Source organism: Schistocerca piceifrons, chromosome 2, assembly GCF_021461385.2.
Source record: "Schistocerca piceifrons isolate TAMUIC-IGC-003096 chromosome 2, iqSchPice1.1, whole genome shotgun sequence".
Classification (NCBI taxonomy): Eukaryota; Metazoa; Arthropoda; class Insecta; order Orthoptera; family Acrididae; genus Schistocerca; species Schistocerca piceifrons.
In genome coordinates, this window is record NC_060139.1 from 738,328,936 (window position 1) to 738,348,614 (window position 19,679).

Consider the following 19,679-nt stretch of genomic DNA (forward strand, 5'->3'; position numbering starts at 1 on the left):
TTCATTGTACCCACCGACGCCTTCGAACCAGGTCGACGCTCCTCCTTGCCATCGTCCGACACTGAGGTACACGTGAGCAAACAACGCTCTCCACGTAGGCGCAAACACCGCCGCCGTTCACCGACGGGCTCTCAAAGCGTCGCCACCAGCGACGACGAAGACGACACCCAACTAGCCGACATTTCCACACAGAGGTCGGCGGACAGCTTTCAAGATGAACAAGACGCTTTGCAGGATGGGACCACCATGGAGGTCGCCACGCACAATGCAACGATCGGTGCGCTGGTTGAGACGCCTGTCTCCCCGCCGACAACTCCAGATCTCTCTCACCACGACGCAATTCCCATGGACATTGGACAGACACACGGCACCGGAGCATTGGCCGACGACATTGAGGAAGATATGCCCCCTCCTCCGGATGAGTTGCCTCCGCCGGACGAGGCTGCCTGTTAACATCAAAAGCGAGGCACTGCAGCTGATGAGACGGGACTTCCTGTCGGTGCCCTCCTCATACTTCCCTTGGTGATGGTAGATGCGCGTCCACCACCACTGAAACAAACGTACCGGTTCGCCACACTGAACATCAGCATGATTGGCACTGCACCCAAGCTGCAGCTCCTATGTTACATGCTTCGGGTCTCTGACGTCGACGTTCTTCAGGAAGTACACGTTGCCACACTACCACCAGCCTACGGCTACGACCCATACACGTGCACATGTGATCAATCAGGGCGTGAGTGGCTTTCTACATACGCGAAGGAATCCCCCTGAAGGACACGACAATCCTTCCCTGTGGAAGGGGCATGGCTGTTACCATCTTCGACACGCGCGTCACCAATATCTACGCTCCGTCTGGCTCCACGAACCGTCGGCAGCGGTCCACTTTCTTCGGACATGACGTGGCGCCCCTGTTTTCTGGACGCTATGATCGCCTTATCATGGGAGGCGATTTCAACTGCGTCCTCCATCCGCATGACCAAATGCCTGGTTATTCGCCATGCCCGGCGCTGCTCACCTTCATCGAAGATTTCCATCTAGTGGACGTTTGGGAGAAAATTCATGGAAATACCCCCGGTTTTACCCATTATACAGCACATTCTGAGAGCAGACTGGACCGGTTTTATGTCTGTGCCCACCTTGGCAACCAAGTCGCCCCAGCTGAACGATGGCCCCTTGCATTTTCGGACCATGCGCCGTCATTTACTCCCTGGCTCTGCCACCTCAGTCAGTGTATCGCAGCAGAGGTTACTGGAAGCTTAATACCTCTCTCCTTAATGATCCACACTGCCGACAATGTATTGCCACTACATGGGCGTCTTGCGAAAGACGCCTCTCGCAGTACACATCCACATTCCATTGGTGGCTCACATGTGCCAAACCTGCGATCAGAAACGTCTTCATGCAATGTGGGAAGGAAGCAGCAGCATGGCATCGAGACACCACAAATTTTCACTACGCCGTCCTCCGTGAGCTCGATGCGCTCCCTCCATCGCCTGACACCCATAGGGAACGACAGCGTATTAAAGCTCGTCTCCTTTCTCTCCAACGTGCACGACTGCATGGTGTCGTGGTGCGTTCCCGTCGACAAGACCTCCTCCACGACGAAACTCCATCCACAATCCATGCCGCATCCGACCATAGTCGTCGACGTCGACTTTTCGTCCCCAACATCACGACCTCCGACGGTTTTAACCACACAACACAGGCGGCAGTGGTGTCTGCCTTTGCTGAACATTATCGCCAATTTTATGATGATGAAACGATGGCAACGCCAATTCCTGATGATCTCCGTCCTTCCCCTGATCGGACCCTCACCGTAGCGGAGTGAACGTCCATGATGTCTGCAATCACCGCAGAAGAGGTGGTAGATGCGATCAACAAGGGGACCAAGAACAAATCCCCAGGACCAGATGCTTCCTCGCTGGACGGAAATGATTCGGGAACTCTTTACTCCGTCCTTCCCAATTCCACCTGAATTCGTCACTGGCATTCTTCTACCTGTGCCTAAGCCGAAGGGACGGTCTCATGTCACTGCATATCGCCCCCTTACACTGATGAATGCAGACTATAAAATCTATGCACGCCTCTTAGCAGCGCGCATACGCGCCGTCTTACCTACGGTCCTTTCACCGGAGCAGACTGCACGTAGTTGTGGGGCCACCCTACAAACAGCCCTAAGAGAATGCCGTGACCTCATCGCGCTGGCGTCGGTTTGTCGCCTTTGTGCAGCACTGGTATCCAACGATTTCACGAGTGCCTTTGATCGCGTTCAACATCCATTCCTCCTCATGGTGGCGACACGTATGGGGTTCCCATTACCTTTTGTCGATGCCATTCGCCGGTTACTACTTCCCGCAGTCTCGATGGTACAAGTCAATGGGAGGCTTGTAGGACCGATTCCTATACGCCGCTCTGTGCGTCAAGGATTCCCTATGTCTACCTTACTATATGCCATTGCACTTGAGCCCCTGGTCACTGGTCTTACCTCTAGACTGCAGGGTCTCACTTTGCGTGACTACACCTTTCACTGCAGGGCTTATGCGGACGACCTCCTCTTTCTCAACTGCTCCTCCACGGAACTCAATGACGCCATCCAATGGATCCACCAGTATGGACGTCTTTCTGGTAGCATTCTTAATGTCCGTAAATCGACTATGGTGCACATTGGGCGTGGCCTCCCGGCCATGGTGCCGACCCCACTCCCAGTCAGTACCACCCTTCGTTACTTGGGTATCGAATTTACGAGCTCCACACACCGCACAGTGGCCCTCGCTTACCCACGGCTTTTGCAGTCGATTCGGCACCACGTCCGCGGTCAAGTGCGCCGTAATTTAAACCAACTCCAACGTGTGTCCTACGTCAACATGTGTGTCGCCCCTAAACTGGTACACGTCGCCCAGAGCCTCCCAATGCCATTACTCCATGGCCGCCGCATCCAATCAGCCTTTGGATGTTTCGTGTCAGCAGGGGCACTTCTCAAAGTCCGCTACAACACTCTAACACTGCCTCCTGCAAAAGGTGGCCTTGGACTCGTCAACGTGCGGGCACGATCTTCTGCACTCTTTGTCCACACACTGTTGCGGCACTGGCAGGGGCCGGTCCCGTCCTTAACACGCAGTCTCTTAGACATCCTCCGACCAGCTTCTCTCGATCCACCGATCAATGTGGCACCTATTTCTCCATTATAGTGCCACGTCGGCAATTGTTTCATAGAACTCAGCTATGTTCGGGCCGGTCTTCGATTCACCTGTCCTCCCCATACAAAAGATTACTATCGTTTGTTCATGCTGTCGAACCCTTGTGACCCCATGGTGCTACAGCACCCTGACATTAACTGGCGAACGGTTTGGGGGTGTGTGCATGCACCCTTTTTACCGTCGTCTGTGTCTGCACTCTGGTATGTTTTAGTCTATGGAAAATTCCCGACTAATAGCCGACTTTATAGCATAGGACTGGCCACCTCCCCACTCTGCCCTGACTGTCAGCTCGAAGACACCGACGAGTACCGTCTTACGTGCCCCCTGAAACGAAACATATGGCTCCTCATCCAACGAATCGTGGGCTTTTACCTCCGTGCCCCGCCAACGATGGTAGCCCCGGATTTCTTGTTGTTGCCCCAGACATTTCACTGCCCTCTTGCTAAGCACCATACCCTAATCTGGTTTCGAGGACAGGCTTTAGAATACCTCTTTCAGAGTGGTCCGCATACAGTGCTCGACTTCTGGTACAAAGTTGTGAAAGTACATAGCACCCTCACCCGAAAACCATCTTACCGACAAACTTTTGCCGGTTATCTCCGCAGCGTCTTCCTCGGTACCCCTCAAAGTTGGGGTGTGCCATGCCTACCTGTCACATGATGCAACACCCTTCTCTACGTTTCATGCATCTACCAAAAAAAAAAAAAAAAAAAAAAAGAAAGGAAGAAGACAGAATATGTTATATTTTGTTGTATTTAATGTTTATGAAATATTTTCTTCTTAATTGACAGTCATTTGTATATGTTTAAATGGTACCTTGAAGAACTCTTGCATAGTGTATATATATGTACTGTTAGTTTGTGCAGTAAAGATCATTGGGGGAAAAAAAGGGGTCAGCGCGACAGGATGTCAATCACAAGGGCCCGGGTTCGATTCCTGGCTGGGTCGAAGATTTTCTCCGCTCAGGGACTGTGTGTTGTGTTGTCCTAATTATCATATTTCATCCCCATCGATGCACAAGTCTCCGAAGTGGCGTCAAATCGAAAGACTTTCACGCGGCGAATGGTCTACCTGACGGGAGGCACTAGTCACACAACATTTACATTTTATTTTTATCGTGTCATGGATATTATAAATGGACATAATTCTTAATCGGGTGTATTGTCATCACGGACGGCAGTGCATGCTCTGCACAAAGATTCCATGCTGGACATAAGATAGGTAAGAAATTCTTGTGGTAGGGGTCTCCATTTCTCGCCAACGCTTGACAACTGCTGACTGGTCGCTGGTCATTTGGACGTGCTGCGATATGTCTCCCCTACGCATCCCACACTTGCTCGATCGGAATTAGGCCGGGGGAACTGGCAGGCCGGTCCATTTACCCAATATCCTCTCGTTCCACGAACTCCTCCACTGCGCTGTTCAATGCGGTCGCAAACTCTCATCCATAAAAGTGAAGCATCTATGTTGAGACGCACCTGAGGAAGGACTGCAGTGTCACAATAACGTTGCGGATGAGTATACTGTGCTCAAAGATTTGGAGATCAGTAAGGCCATACATCATTCCTCCCAACACCATAGCACCTGAGCCACCAAAACGGTCATATTCGACAACGCTGGGCCACATGGCGAGAGCTGGAAACATGTAATGCACTCAGGAATATTGTCAAACATGGAACTGTGCAGGTAGAGGAACTCTTGGAACGAGAGGATATTTGGCAAATGAACTGGCCCGTGCTTTCCCCCGATTTAAATCGTATCGAGCAGGTGTAGGATGAGATGGGGAGACGTGTAGCAGCACGTCCATATGCACCAATGACCATCCAGCAGTTGTCAACCGCCCTAGTGGAGGAATGGAAAAATTTGGAAATTTGTGGTGAGTTCCTATGGGACCAAACGGCTAAGGTCATCGATCCCTAGGCTTACACACTACTTAATCTAACTTAAACTAACTACGCTAAGGACAATACATATGCCCATGCCCGAGGGAGGAGTCGAACCTCCGACGGGCATAGGCGCGTGAACCGTGGTAAGGCGCCTTCAGACAGCACGGCTGGAGGAATGGAACGCCCTACCGCAAGGACAACTTATCAACTTTGTGGTCAGCATGGGACCACATTGCAGAGTATGAGTTGCCATCTGTGGTCACTATAAACGCTAATAAGCGAAGTCACGCTCTTTGTAACGTCCAGAGAACCATTAGAAATTGGTTCTCTTCATTGGGTATTTCTTTCAATTAGCTTCAGGACCATACTGTCTGTGTATACTCCAGGTTTCTTCTACGAACGTTACTTGGCAATGACGTATTGTGTGAAAGTTTCTTTCATCCTTAAGTTTTTTAATTGCTATGTACAGTCAAAGTTCCATCACATTGCGGCGACGCTTCCTCCACCGAAGCCTATGATAATAAGTATCGTACCGACTGTGATCTGGCCATCACATTTTCAAGGTCCCCTTCGTTGTAACTGCCCTTCCCGTACAGAGTTGAGGTTTAGGTCGCCTTAATGGTGAAATTCGTTACAAGTCTGTCTTCTATTTTGTGCCATTTATTCGGCAAGTACCTTACAGCAACCCTTGGAAGTTTCATTATACATGAGGAGGTTCCATTAAGCGGTGCAATGTCGATCGTAGTTGTTAAGGATATGGACCCTATGGGCCAAGGCAGCTCTGGTCTGTAGAATACTGATGACTGCTCTGCCACCACATCGACGAATCATAAAACAACCATCACGAAACTGAGAAGAATCTGGAAGAATAGGCACGTTTCGATACTTCAGTCTAATGTTGAATCTTTGACAGGAAACTTGGCCACTCGCCAACTGCCGCTGAGACTATAAGTCTGAGCCATTCACTTTAGATGCCAATTCCGGTTATCTGCACAATCGAGAAAGGGTGTAGGATAACTGAGTTTCTGAAGGAAGTGTTGTCTTCCTTTCAGGCTGTGGCACTGCTTTATCTGCTTGTGGCCCGGTGGTAATTGCCGCTCAATGTACAAGCAAACACAAGTTCAAGTCCATCCGTTGCTTTATTTTTCAAACTACATTTCGCATATTTGTTGCGACTATCAGTTTGATGGGACGACAAGAATAATTTGCATCAGTATCAAACTCACCAGTAATAGAAAAACCTTTTGAAACATTTGTGGCGTGTTTCTGCACTCGCATAGACAAGCATGAAATGGTTTATTGTTATAGTTTGATTTTCCACGAGAAATAACCTCGATGAAACGAGTGAATACAGTGCAGTAACACAACACATGCAGGCTGCTATGAGTGTATTCATCAACTGCCATTTTTAAATTTGAAGTTCTAGTATTCATCTTGCGGATTTGTTTTGGATTTTGCTTATTTGATCTTGCGAATGCCGTTCAACCGTTGGCAAATAGCTGTAAGTTGGAAAAGTTCTAACATTAGCAACAGATTGTTTTCTTTGGGTTTAATAGAGTGGTGAAGGTAGTTCAGGGAGCTCGAAACATTTATAGCGTGTGTGGGGCTAGTGCTATGAAACAAATCACTTCAAAAAAGAATTTAAGTTTTCACGGAAAGATTGTTATGGCATCAATGATTTCCTACACCAGTAAGCCTTGATAACTGATCTGTGAACTGCGACATTTAACCTTAGTGAGACAGTTTCAATCAATAGGTAAAGTTTAGTAGTTGAATGTAAGAACACTGCATGCCCTGATTCAAGACAACAGAAACTGAAAGGGTGACTGTTACGGGATTTTTGTTTCAGTGTCATCTATTCGTTTGTCAAGAATCCCTAAGTGTTATTGTTACTGGTCACGAATTATGATGCTTCTTTTTATCTTCTTAAAAAAGAATAATTAACGGCTGAACCCTTACAAAAGATCATCTTGACCAAAGGGCAGTGTGAACAGATATTTTGCATCCCATGGCATAAAAGGAGTGTTGCGCCGTACGGACTACTGTTCCAGTGTGTGTGTGTGTGTGTGTGTGTGTGTGTGTGTGTATGTGTATTGAGGCCCAATCAACACAAGCTGACGCTCCGGACGCCAAGCAGAGACGGGCAACAGAGGCGCCACAACGGTAAGATTTCTATACGGGACGCTCGACTATTAATAACTGCCGCCTGAGGTGCCAGGCTGACAGGAGCGTCTGGTGCACCCAAATGCAAGATTTGTATGCAGTGTGTACCGTACTTAGTAGCGAAAACTGACGTGGGTGAAAGTGTGCGAAGGAAAAAGGGGCATCAAATCATAAGTTGGCTGTGTGGAAAAATGTTCTCGAACCATCCCTTAGCGTATTGCAGTTGGCATTTGCTGCAGCTATGGAACAATATACAGGGTCTAAGGAACGACCAACAAAACTGCATCAAGAGTTGCTTCTGCAAGATGACGTTTGCATGCATTCTGCTGATGGCACGAAAAAAGCTATCCACGAGTTTGTTTCCAGTGTCATCCCTTCGCACTTATTCTTCCGATCTTGGCCCTCAGAAGGTTACCTTCTCAATACTTATCGAATAACCACATAGCAAATTCCTTTCTGGACCAAAAAATACTTCAAATCTGGCTTGATGACACAATTAACTCGGAACCAGTAGGATTCCGCAGGCATGGGATCAGTAAACTACCTCAACATGGTCGTCAGCTTGTTTTAAATAATCGGACAAATTTCTCTCGTATGTATTATTGCAGTGCTCAATAAACTAATGGAAAACGCAGTTGAAATATGTACTATACGAAGGTAAATTAATTACAGCTTACCACAATAACATTAACACGAAAGTCTTTTTTAATAATACATAACATATTAGATAAGGGAGCCTAAATACACACAAACTGGCATGATATTATACAGTTTGGACATAGAAAAAATTCTTGCTTACGTGCTTTTCTCTGTCATACAAATGTAGTATGGAAATGTCGCAGGTGGAGCAGACATAAAGAAACCCTTTTAATAGGTTATTTAGAGCTACAATTTCATAATTGTGTACTCACAAAACCCAAAAACTATTCCAGTTCTAGTCATGTGAATGAAAAATGATGTTTTGTTACATAATTAATTTGTGAAAGATGAAGGCATAATTTGGTAACATACTCAATCCACAATTATTGCTTTATGGTATATGGCTCTGGTATTTTGGTTTTTCAATCTTAGGCGTAGTGATAACTGGAAATCTCATTAAATATTAGGATAATGTACAGTGGCTGCACTGTAAAAACTGTGAGTACGCAATGTATCTTTTAATCATTACAAACTTAAAAGATGGCTTTTTGGAGAATGTCATTGGTATTATTCCCAAAACACAGGAACACATATGAAAAGACAACATAACATTGGTTGCAAAATAATGAACATTCACAGACCTTATAAGCTACCAGTAATAAAGTAACCGTATCAAAGTCTACTGTGAAAGAAAACCGTATGCGATGACTGAAAAAGGCGCAAAGATAATGAAACCAGTGAATGTGTGCAGTGCAAGTTCTATTTGAGCTTCTGCTAATAAAAAATGGGAACCATTTGCCATCAGAACGTGTTAGATGGAAACAACGCTGACACTAATGTATAAAATTATTACTTGTAACAATACAGGGTTATTACAAGTGATTGAAGCGATTTCACAGCTCTACAATAACTTTATTATTTGAGATATTTTCACAATGCTTTGCACACACATACAAAAACTCAAAAAGTTTTTTTTGGGCATTCACAAATGTTCGATATGTGCCCCTTTAGTGGTTCAGCAGACATCAAGCTGATAATCAAGTTCCTCCCACACTTGGCGCAGGATGTCCCCATCAATGAGTTCGAAAGCATCGTTGATGCAAGCTCGCAGTTCTGGCACATTGTGTCTGTTCACTTCACCATTAAGAAAAAATGTTGCTTCATCACTGAAAACAAGTTTCACACTGAACGCATCCTCTTCCATGAGCTGTTGCAATCGCGCCGAAAATTCAAAGCGTTTGACTTTGTCATCGGGTGTCAGGGCTTGTAGCAATTGTAAACGGTAAGGCTTCTGCTTTAGCCTTTTCCGTAAGATTTTCCAAACCGTCGGCTGTGGTACGTTTAGCTGCCTGCTTGCTTTATTCGTCGACTTCCGCGGGCTACGCGTGAAACTTGCCCGCACGCGTTCAACCGTTTCTTCGCTTACTGCAGGCCGACCCGTTGATTTCCCCTTACAGAGGCATCCAGAAGCTTTAAGCTGCGCACACCATCACCAAATGGAGTTAGCAGTTGGTGGATCTTTGTTGAACTTCGTCCTGAAGTGTCGTTGCACTGTAATGACTGACTGTTGTGAGTGCATTTCAAGCACGACATACGCTTTCTCGGCTCCTGTCGCCATTTTGTCTCACTGCGGTCTCGAGCGCTCTGGCGGCAGAAACCTGAAGTGCGGCTACGTATCTGTAGTGTGTCGTGACAATATGTCAATGAATGGAGTTACAGTGAATTTATGAAATCACTTCAATCATTTGTAATAGCCCTGTATGTTATGGAAATTCTCAATAAGAGAATTGATGATGTTTAAATGTAATAAAACTTATACTGTTTGATTTTTGATGCCTTGAATCAGAACACGCTAGAATTTTGAGCCTTGCGTATTGAATGGATCTGTCTCACGAAGATTAAATGGTTACAGCTCATAGCATAAGTAATCAAGACTTCCTGAATTTGGAAAATCGTTAATTTTTCTTGTAAAACGAAAATTCTTTGTTTGACGTGATTTATCCGATGGCACTTGGCCCAAACATGATTTAAATTTTTAATGTTTCGTGCAGCTTCCACTACTTTCATCTCTGTATTAAACCTAAAGCAAAATGTATATTGTTAAGGTTAGACATTTTCTCACTTGAAACTTTATGTTACAACGCTCAGAAAGCGTTGTTTAGATTAAAGTATGCAAAGTCCAACACGTAAGTGCAAGATAAACACCTGCACTTCAGGTAAAGAACATAGCCAATAAATTCGCTCGCAGCAACCTATGATCGTTGTGTCAGTGCAACTGTGTTCGTTCGTTTTATAGAAGTTACTTCACGCAGGAAATCGAATCACAATAATAAACAATTTCATGCTTGCTAATGTTAGAACTTAAGTGATAATGTGCGTTGTGCTGCGTTTACCTTGACGGGTGGTGGATGGCTGGTGGCCACTGTACGGCGATGAAACTCTAGAGCATACACTGTTCTGATCTCGTCGCAGCCCCGAGCACATGTGCAGACAGGTTTCTGGGTTATTTGTGAGTCATAATGAGTAGAAAATTACCTTTGATGTTCCATCAGACTGATATCTGTGGCAGACAGACGAAATGCTGTTTAAAAATTAAACGAAAGAGTGGACGCGAAATCGCGACTGTGTGTCCACACTGTGTGACATTTACCACTAGACCAAGAGTAGATACAGCACCACAGCGGCTCGAGGGGAAGACAACAATTCCTCCGGAAACTATTGCATCCTATCTTGCTGCAAAAAAGTGCCGTTAGTCAGACTTAGAATTTCGAGGAACGGCCAGTTTTCTTTGGCACCTTAAATGTACTACTTGGACTTAATCTTTGCTGCAGTCGGCCAGCGGTCTATGTCAAATATCATACGTAGTTATTGGTACACCACGGTTATTAACTCTTTACCACAGAGACAAGGTTTTTTGGGTAAAATTTGCCACGTCGGCTTATTGTTTTTCGGTTCAATTAATAGGCTACACAGAACATATTTTTACTTGCAGAGATAACAATCAGCTGTGGGCTTGTGCACGTAAAATATGGTATATACACCTAGGTCAACAGCTGAATTTATTACGGTGGGTCCGGACTGGTCTCTCTACCTGGCACACAAAAATAATACTTTTGCCTGAGTAATGGAACATCTGGTCATTTTCACGTTACGTTCAAAATGAATGTTTACAGGTGATTGTCGAGACTATTTACGGCAACAACATTAAATCATAGAAGATAAACTCGGCAACAAATGTAAATCAAAATTTCACAATTTATGACTGTGGTAGTCCTCCATAATTCCAATGTTAGTCTTATTATTTCTATAGTATTTTATTGTTGTGCAGGAGGAATTTCATTAGCTTCTAAAAAGCGATCGTCATGGATTTTAAGTAATATTTATACATGGGCAGTTGATGCTGGGTTCTGAGAACAGGTTCATTACTCTTCAATAAGTTCAGTTCTTTTATTGTCTTTTAAACTAGATCCTTAATCGTTTACGAAGAAGAGTTTTCTCAAAGAAGAGGCTTCTTTTTTCCCAAAATGAGTATTTTGCTTCTTGAAGAGGTAATTAAACATTACCATATTCATCAAGAAGAGGACTGTCTTCAGTATTTACGTGTCACTTTCGTAACACAGACGATGCTTTTGAAAAAAATTGCTATAGGCTACATTCCCGATCCGAAGAAGGTGTATGTTACGGTGAATGCGAGACAGGGCTCAAGGAGTGATAAGAAGTCCCTTAATAAAAAATGAAATTAAAAAAAGAGAATTATATTGAAGTGGGAAAGAAAATGGATTACAAAAGAAAAAAATCAGTCCTTGTGGTACATTCGGCGTTCCGCTAAGTGCCCTCACTGCCCATGTTTCGTTCCACAGACTGGTAACTTCTTGCATTCGGTGAAAGACGACTTCTATGGCGTCAGTTCCACCACTCTGCCCCCCACCCTCCCCTCCCCCACACACTCAATTACTCTTTACTTTTAATAAACGAATCTATCATGTGTTTCATTTTCTTACAAAATTTTAGTATTGTTACTTCTTAACCTAAAAGCGTCAGACACCAATAGCGCAAACGTTTAAAATAAGAATGAAGCGCTCTCATTTTGAATTTGCGTCCTAGCGTTTTCACCGCTGGCATATTTTTTCTTGGTTCCACTGAAGCTCATCCGACTAATTCCACGCAAATTTCGTAGAAGAATCGAACATATCCATTTCTTACCGTTATTGATATCACGTAACATTATGTAAGGAAAACTTCTGAAACGTTCTAACATTAATATGTATATATGACTGCCAACTATTAGAAGGTCGTTCATTTAACCGGAGGCACCCTTTCATCTTGGGAAGTGGTAGCAGACACAATTTGATAGTCAGAAAAGCTAGAATTCCCAAATATCCAATAGAAATCAGTGGTAGTGGTACTATAGGACAGGAACATGACAACTTCTGAAACTGGTACTGTAGGTTCCAATTACTACCACGAGATGCGATGTTTGCTAGAGACATGTTCCTCTCACACAGCTCTGTCCAACACCTTGATGTACGAAGAGATACGTGGTGATCACTTTTACGGATCTCATACAAACAGTGATTAATGTTGCTAAAAATCTCTTTGTGTTGTACTGCCTCTCTGAAAGTCGTAGTGTAATTTTCACGATTATACGTAATGCTGTACTTTAATATTTACTCTTTAACATCTTTTCATTTACCTGACCATCCTCATTCACTTCAGTGCCTGCATATGTACATTCTACATAACCAGCACAACATTGTCTTCCCGTTCATGTTATCTTTGCCTTCTACAGTACAATCATTGTCAGAATATAATCTGCAGTTCTGCAATTTTTCCAGAAAATCTGACCGTCAGTTACATAATAAACTATGAACCTTTTAATAAGGGTGGCACTGACTATATGAAGGCAACAGTGGTGGATTCCAGAGGTGAAGTTGGGCACTTGACAATAAACCTGCAGAATTTATTCAACGGTGACAAATTTCTTGGTGAGTGCTCAAAAAAAGTATAAATAATAACTTATGTAATGATATCGTTTTAAGAAATAGCTTGTGGTAATAAACTGCATGTGGAATTACTCCAACACATCAAAAACTTTGAAAATTTAGCTCATCAGACAAATTACATGCTGATACATGAGGTTAAGTTTGGTACATGAGGTTAAGTTTGGTACATAAAAATAATCTCATAGCGTCTATTCAACGTACATTAAATTGTGAAACACAACACTGTTCCGTTATGCAGATGCTTACTATAATTTGATCCTCTTACACAAACATTTATTCGACCGACAAATCCATGATTTTCAGTGTACTTGTTCCATTAAGATTCTGAAAAGTATGTTACCGTAAATTAGTCGCAGTTAATTGACGCATCATTAACAATCATACGCTTTGAAATCAGATGGTTGTGTGGGACAGAAATCACACGTGTTTGGTTTCTGAATCTCCCAAGCAGGCAGCACCTCACGCCCTGTGTCGTCAATGTCAACAGTAAGTCTACTGAAATAGCCCGCTGAAACTATTGTGCAGGGTACTTATCCCATCTCGCCCTCCGAATTAAAATTCAATCATTATTAAGACATTTACATAAGAATAATTAATAATAATTAAACTGTGCTGTTAGGATTTAATATAATACAGTGTGCGGCAGCGTTAATAGTAGTGTATTAAAAGCACACCATCAGGCAGCTACTGTAATTTATGTATTACCTCTTATGTCAATAAACAGTTAAAGGTATGCCATTTACTAATGTGTAAGTCATTGTCCATTGCGTGGATTACTTTTTGAATATGACTCCTGTCACATGTTGCCCCCTCTGCACAACATATTCATCTAGGCGGCGTTGGAAGCTTTCCATAACTCGGCGTAACGTATTCCCTGGAACGTTGCCGACGGCAGTTCTGATGCGATCCTTCAACTCAGAAATGGTGACAGAATTGCATGGATTTCTTGCGACAGACATTTACCGGTAGATTAATTTCGCGTTTTGGTGACACTTCTTGACCGCCTCGCTCACCTGACCTTTCACGTGCAGACGTTTTAATTTGGGGCTACCTGAAGCAAGAAGTGTTTCGAAAACGTTGTGCCTCCATTCTTGAGCTGACGCACTGCATCAGAACTGCTGTCGGCAATGTCCCAGGGAATACGTTACGCCGAGTTATGGAAAACTTCCAACGCCGCCTAGAGGAATGTGTTGTGCAGAGGGGGCGTCATTTGACAGGAGTCATATTCGAAAAGTAATCCACGCAATGGACAATGACCTACACATTAGTAAATGGCATACCTTTAACTATTAATTGACATAAGACGTAACAAATAAATTATAGTTGATGCCTGACGGTGTGTTTTTAATATCCTACTATGAACACTGCCGCACACTGTACAACTACGTTAAGGTCGAAACACAGATATTTTCGAACTGGAAATGCGTTCTACAGAACACATTGAATTCCAGTCACTGAAAGGCGACTGTTAATTTGCCACGGTGATTTTCTGTGGGTTTTGGCCATAAATGTGAAAGTTGTGAATCTGATAAATATACTCAGCCCCTGTAGTATCAATATAACCATATTCTCTCAATGTCTGTGACTTTCAACACCAAGCAGTCTTATCAAAAAAGTCAGTCAATAGAACGGGAAAAGCTAAACTTGCTTTTAGTGGAGAAGCTCTCGGATGAATATACAGGGAATGATCGTTGAACTACACTCCTGGAAATTGAAATAAGAACACCGTGAATTCATTGTCCCAGGAAGGGGAAACTTTATTGACACATTCCTGGGGTCAGATACATCACATGATCACACTGACAGAACCACAGGCACATAGACACAGGCAACAGAGCATGCACAATGTCGGCACTAGTACAGTGTATATCCACCTTTCGCAACAATGCAGGCTGCTAATCTCCCATGGAGACGATCATAGAGATGCTGGATGTAGTCCTGTGGAACGGCTTGCCATGCCATTTCCACCTGGCGCCTCAGTTGGACCAGCGTTCGTGCTGGACGTGCAGACCGCGTGAGACGACGCTTCATCCAGTCCCAAACATGCTCAATGGGGGACAGATCCGGAGATCTTGCTGGCCGGGGTAGTTGACTTACACCTTCTAGAGCACGTTGGGTGACACGGGATACATGCGGACGTGCATTGTCCTGTTGGAACATCAAGTTCCCTTGCCGGTCTATGAATGGTAGAACGATGGGTTCGATGACGGTTTGGATGTACAGTGCACTATTCAGTGTCCCCTCGACGATCACCAGTGGTGTACGGCCAGTGTAGGAGATCGCTCCCCACACCATGATGCCGGGTGTTGGCCCTGTGTGCCTCGGTCGTATGCAGTCCTGATTGTGGCGCTCACCTGCACGGCGCCAAACACGCATACGACCATCATTGGCACCAAGGCAGAAGCGACTCTCATCGCTGAAGACGACACGTCTCCATTCGTCCCTCCATTCACGCCTGTCGCGACACCACTGGAGGCGGGCTGCACGATGCTGGGGCGTGAGCGGAAGACGGCCTAACGGTGTGCGGGACCGTAGCCCAGCTTCATGGAGACGGTTGCGAATGGTCCTCGCCGATACCCCAGGAGCAACAGTGTCCCTAATTTGCTGGGAAGTGGCGGTGCGGTCCCCTACGGCACTGCGTAGGATCCTACGGTCTTGGCGTGCACCTGTGCGTCGCTGCGGTCCGGTCCCAGGTCGACGGGCACGTGCACCTTCTGCCGACCACTGGCGACAACATCGATGTACTGTGGAGACCTCACGCCCCACGTGTTGAGCAATTCGGCGGTACGTCCACCCGGCCTCCCGCATGCCCACTATACGCCCTCGCTAAAAGTCCGTCAACTGCACATACGGTTCACGTCCACGCTGTCGCGGCATGCTACCAGTGTTAAAGACTGCGATGGAGCTCCGTATGCCACGGCAAACTGGCTGACACTGACGGCGGCGGTGCACAAATGCTGCGCAGCTAGCGCCATTCGACGGCCAACACCGCGGTTCCTGGTGTGTCCGCTGTGCCGTGCGTGTGATCATTGCTTGTACAGCCCTCTCGCAGTGTCCGGAGCAAGTATGGTGGGTCTGACACACCGGTGTCAATGTGTTCTTTTTTCCATTTCCAGGAGTGTATAAGCTCAAATGTGTTGAAGGAAAGGTACGGCTTTGTGCTCTCCTATTACTTGCTTATTTCTGCAGATGAGTAAAGCCGGAAATGCGTGTCATACAGGGAGATTCAGCTGCCTGTACCGATGTCGTTTTTTGCAACCCGCAGTTTTATATCTGACCTTGGGAAACAACGCGAGAGATTTTCATATTCTCTCGCAAGCTACGCGCAGACTATTACTAGCTACTGCAAAAAAGTTACCAGGACGTTTTCGTAGGAAATTTTATATAGCTAAGTTTTGTACTAGGATGCGGTTCCGTTGGAGGCCACGGTTTTCGAGTTATTCAAGAAAAACGTACAAAAGTGACCTTGAAACGCAACTCCATCCACACACGCATCCCTCATCAGTCACGGTATCTAGTATGTTGGTCGTGGAATTCCCTTCTACCATTGAACAAGAATTTCCGGATATACGAACTATTACTGATATTCGAACCTTTTTTGGTCTCTAATGACTGGACTATTAGACCACCAGCGTAGTCGGCTTTTTCGTCAGCATTTCTAATTTAACCGCAGCCGCGAAAGGAATGAAAGAAAAATGACTTTTGTAAACGTAACACTAAAACCAACGACGCTGACAATTCGATTCAAACTTAACCTCTACAAGTAATGTAGTTTCGTTGTCAGAAGGCCTGAAGAGTACAACGATTTAATGGTTTATTGATATTCACAAAGCTGTTATGTACATTGTAAAAAATGTCAATTTTACAATTTGGAAGCGCGCGACTAAGCCGGTGGTACAATAAGGCCAGCCAATGAAGACCAAGAACGATGGACTGTGAGAGGTAATTCGTAGAATAGCAAATTTTTGTACAGTGGCAGGAGGAAGTGCGATGAACAACTTACTAGAAATGCTGACCGAAGCTTGCTGAGTCTGAGAGTGTTTGAAAATCGCTTATGTACGTATTTTTGGAATAACTCGAAAACTACCATCTCTAAAGAAAACGTATTCTAATAAAAAATTTAACTACATTTAATTTCCTACAAAAAGGTCCTGTTAATTTTTCTCTGTAGGGTAATGGTTTGCTCGTAGCGAGCGAGAAGGCCCAGATATGACATTGTGGGTTGCAGGTGAATCGCCCTGTGTATATGACTACATTCAGGTTCGCCCCTCTAATACACTCAATATCCGAGTACGCTGGTGCAGTGGCTACCACATCGGGCCAACATTCTGGAGGACGACGGTTCTAATTAACGTCTGGCCATGCAGATTTTGGTTTTCTGTGTTTTTCCCTAAATCATTTAAGGCAAATGCCGGGACGGTTCTTTTTAAAGAGCACGGCCGATTTCCTTCCCCTTTCCTTCCTAATTCGAGCTTATTCTCAGTCTCTAACGACTTCGTTTTGACATGTCGCGAAACTCTAACCTTCCTTGTTTCCTTCCTTCACAGATACCACCAATTCGCTGTACCACTGAATGTGAACCCCGTTTGAAAACACAATTACGTTCTACCCTACAGCTTTAACAGTTTGCGAAATACTGATCGCAACAAAAACTGTATAATAATAGACCCAACATATTTCACTACACTTAGTAGCCGGCCGGGGTGGCCGAGCGGTTCTAGGCGCTACAGTCTGGAACCGCGCGACCGCTACGGTCGCAGGTTCGAATCCTGCCTCGGGCATGGATGTGTGTGACGTCCTTAGATTAGGTAGGTTTAATTAGTTCTAAGTTCTAGGGGACTGATGACCTTAGAAGTTAAGTCCCATAGTGCTCAGAGCCATTTGAACCGTTTTTGAACACTTGGTAAAACATTCTCTATAATTTCATTCACTTTCGACGTTGGCTTGTTTTTACGTTACGTAACCGTTTACTCGGCACAAATTTAATTTAGTTTCGCAGCGGTAGGATTCTCAGCGCATGGATTAAAAGATGACATACTCGTAGAAGCTGCATTAACATTTCCTCTCTTACTAAAATGTATTGTTTGCTGTTGACAAATAAGTGTTTTTTCAGTTTGAAATGTATTTGATTTCATTTCAGGTGAAAACACCAACAAAGTTCTGAACGAGAACTGGAAAGCACTCGTTGAAGAGGTAGGTCCGGCAATGTACGAATCGGACCGAGCCATAGCACAGAACCTGGTGGACACGTTGTTTGACGGGGTGCCATACAGGAAGGTGGTCCTCGAGTAAGTCGCCCACCACCTGCGGTCACGTTCCACAGGTGTGAGGCGGCTACGTCAAGAAAATTCCCTGCGACATTACTGAATGAGAGGATGTGCTCTTGGCGCGGAATTGAAAGAAGCTTTGGAATGAGTATCTTTAAAGAAAGTCGTAATTGGCTATGAAGACGTATACCTGAGATACCTAAATAGTAAAAGCGATTATCGCCACAAATAAAAAAGCTAAAGAATTTGTAAATCTTATTGCATCCTGATGCAATATTCGATTTATTTACACGTCACGTTGGATAGCAAGTTATGTAGTGGTCAGTTCAGTGAATGAACATGAGATATTCAGACAAACAGACCAATTACATAAAACTTAGTTTAATATGGGTGTTTAAATGTGCTAATTGTATAAATAAAAATATGAAGTATGCAAATTGTTGTAATCGATACACTGTAATTACATTTTATTTTCCCTAAACAATTTCCTGGATGCCACACCTAAGTTTCATTTGTTTATGCAGTTATTTCACGTGTAATTGCGCTTCCACTGTGAGTAAACATTACAGTGTGTTACGTGAGTAACATATAATAGTAACAGTAATAATCATATTTTGTATAATCAGGAAAATGTGATTTTAAGAGACATCAGTGTTATTAACAGTAAGCAATTTCCTATTTATGTGCCTGTCGAATGTAAGAAGTCACACATGACAGAAACGCATAATACCAGTACAGGAGGATGAATGTGAAGGAGGAGTTGATTGATCAGAGGAAGAGTGAGAAATAATAGGGTGTTCAAACGAAGATAGAATGATGAGGATAGCACAGAGAAAGGCGCTACACTAATGATGAAAAATATATATTTGCATTCAGAGTGATTTTGGAAAACAGATAGGTCATAGAGTAACTTATTCCATAATCCTACAGCTGAAATGGAGAAAGGAATGGAGAAAGATATAATGTGTTGAGCCTCGATGCTGGACAAATGTAATCTGGTACTGTCTTTTTTGGAATGATCACACATATTAGGTACTAGGTGCGACCTGCGGCTGTGCTCAGAAATCAGTAGTTTTGTTATGATGGGTGATGGTAAGTAAGCTATTGTACGTGCAATAACATCAGCTGCCATCATGTGCCTGCTTTTTTGGGTAGCGTAGCTCCTGAAGTTCAACCCACTTTCCCAAGATGACCCACTGCACTGCATGATGCATCAGCATGAGCAGCCTCGCTGCCGAGCAGGGCGTGCAGAGCGTGCAGAGGGGCACGGGCAAGAGCGCACATCTGTGCATCGTGCTGATGAAGTAGCTATGCGTTATACAACATGTCTATTATGCAACAAATAGTGTGGGCTACGAATATTGAAGTCTGCATAAGCACTGCGTTCATTACTTTCAATCAAACCTTGCAGCCCAAACATGTTAACCAATAAAAGCACTTGCACAGTTATCATAAAGATCAAGAGACAAAGACTAAACATCTTTTTCAATAACTAGATATTTTTTCTGTAATTCTTGCAATATG

The 19,679-nt window shown here is 44.3% G+C and overlaps 1 protein-coding gene across 1 annotated transcript in view; it reads left to right on the forward strand.

The window, feature by feature from the left end:
- Positions 1-18,605, forward strand: part of LOC124776693 (protein takeout-like) — an 86,309-nt gene extending 67,704 nt beyond the window's left edge. The window contains exons 5-6 of the mRNA XM_047251797.1: positions 12,721-12,870; positions 18,029-18,605. Of these exons, the coding sequence (XP_047107753.1) occupies positions 12,721-12,870; positions 18,029-18,180 (302 nt within the window). The 3' untranslated portion in view covers positions 18,181-18,605. The remainder of the gene's footprint in view (positions 1-12,720; positions 12,871-18,028) is intronic.
- The last annotated feature ends 1,074 nt before the right edge of the window (positions 18,606-19,679 follow it).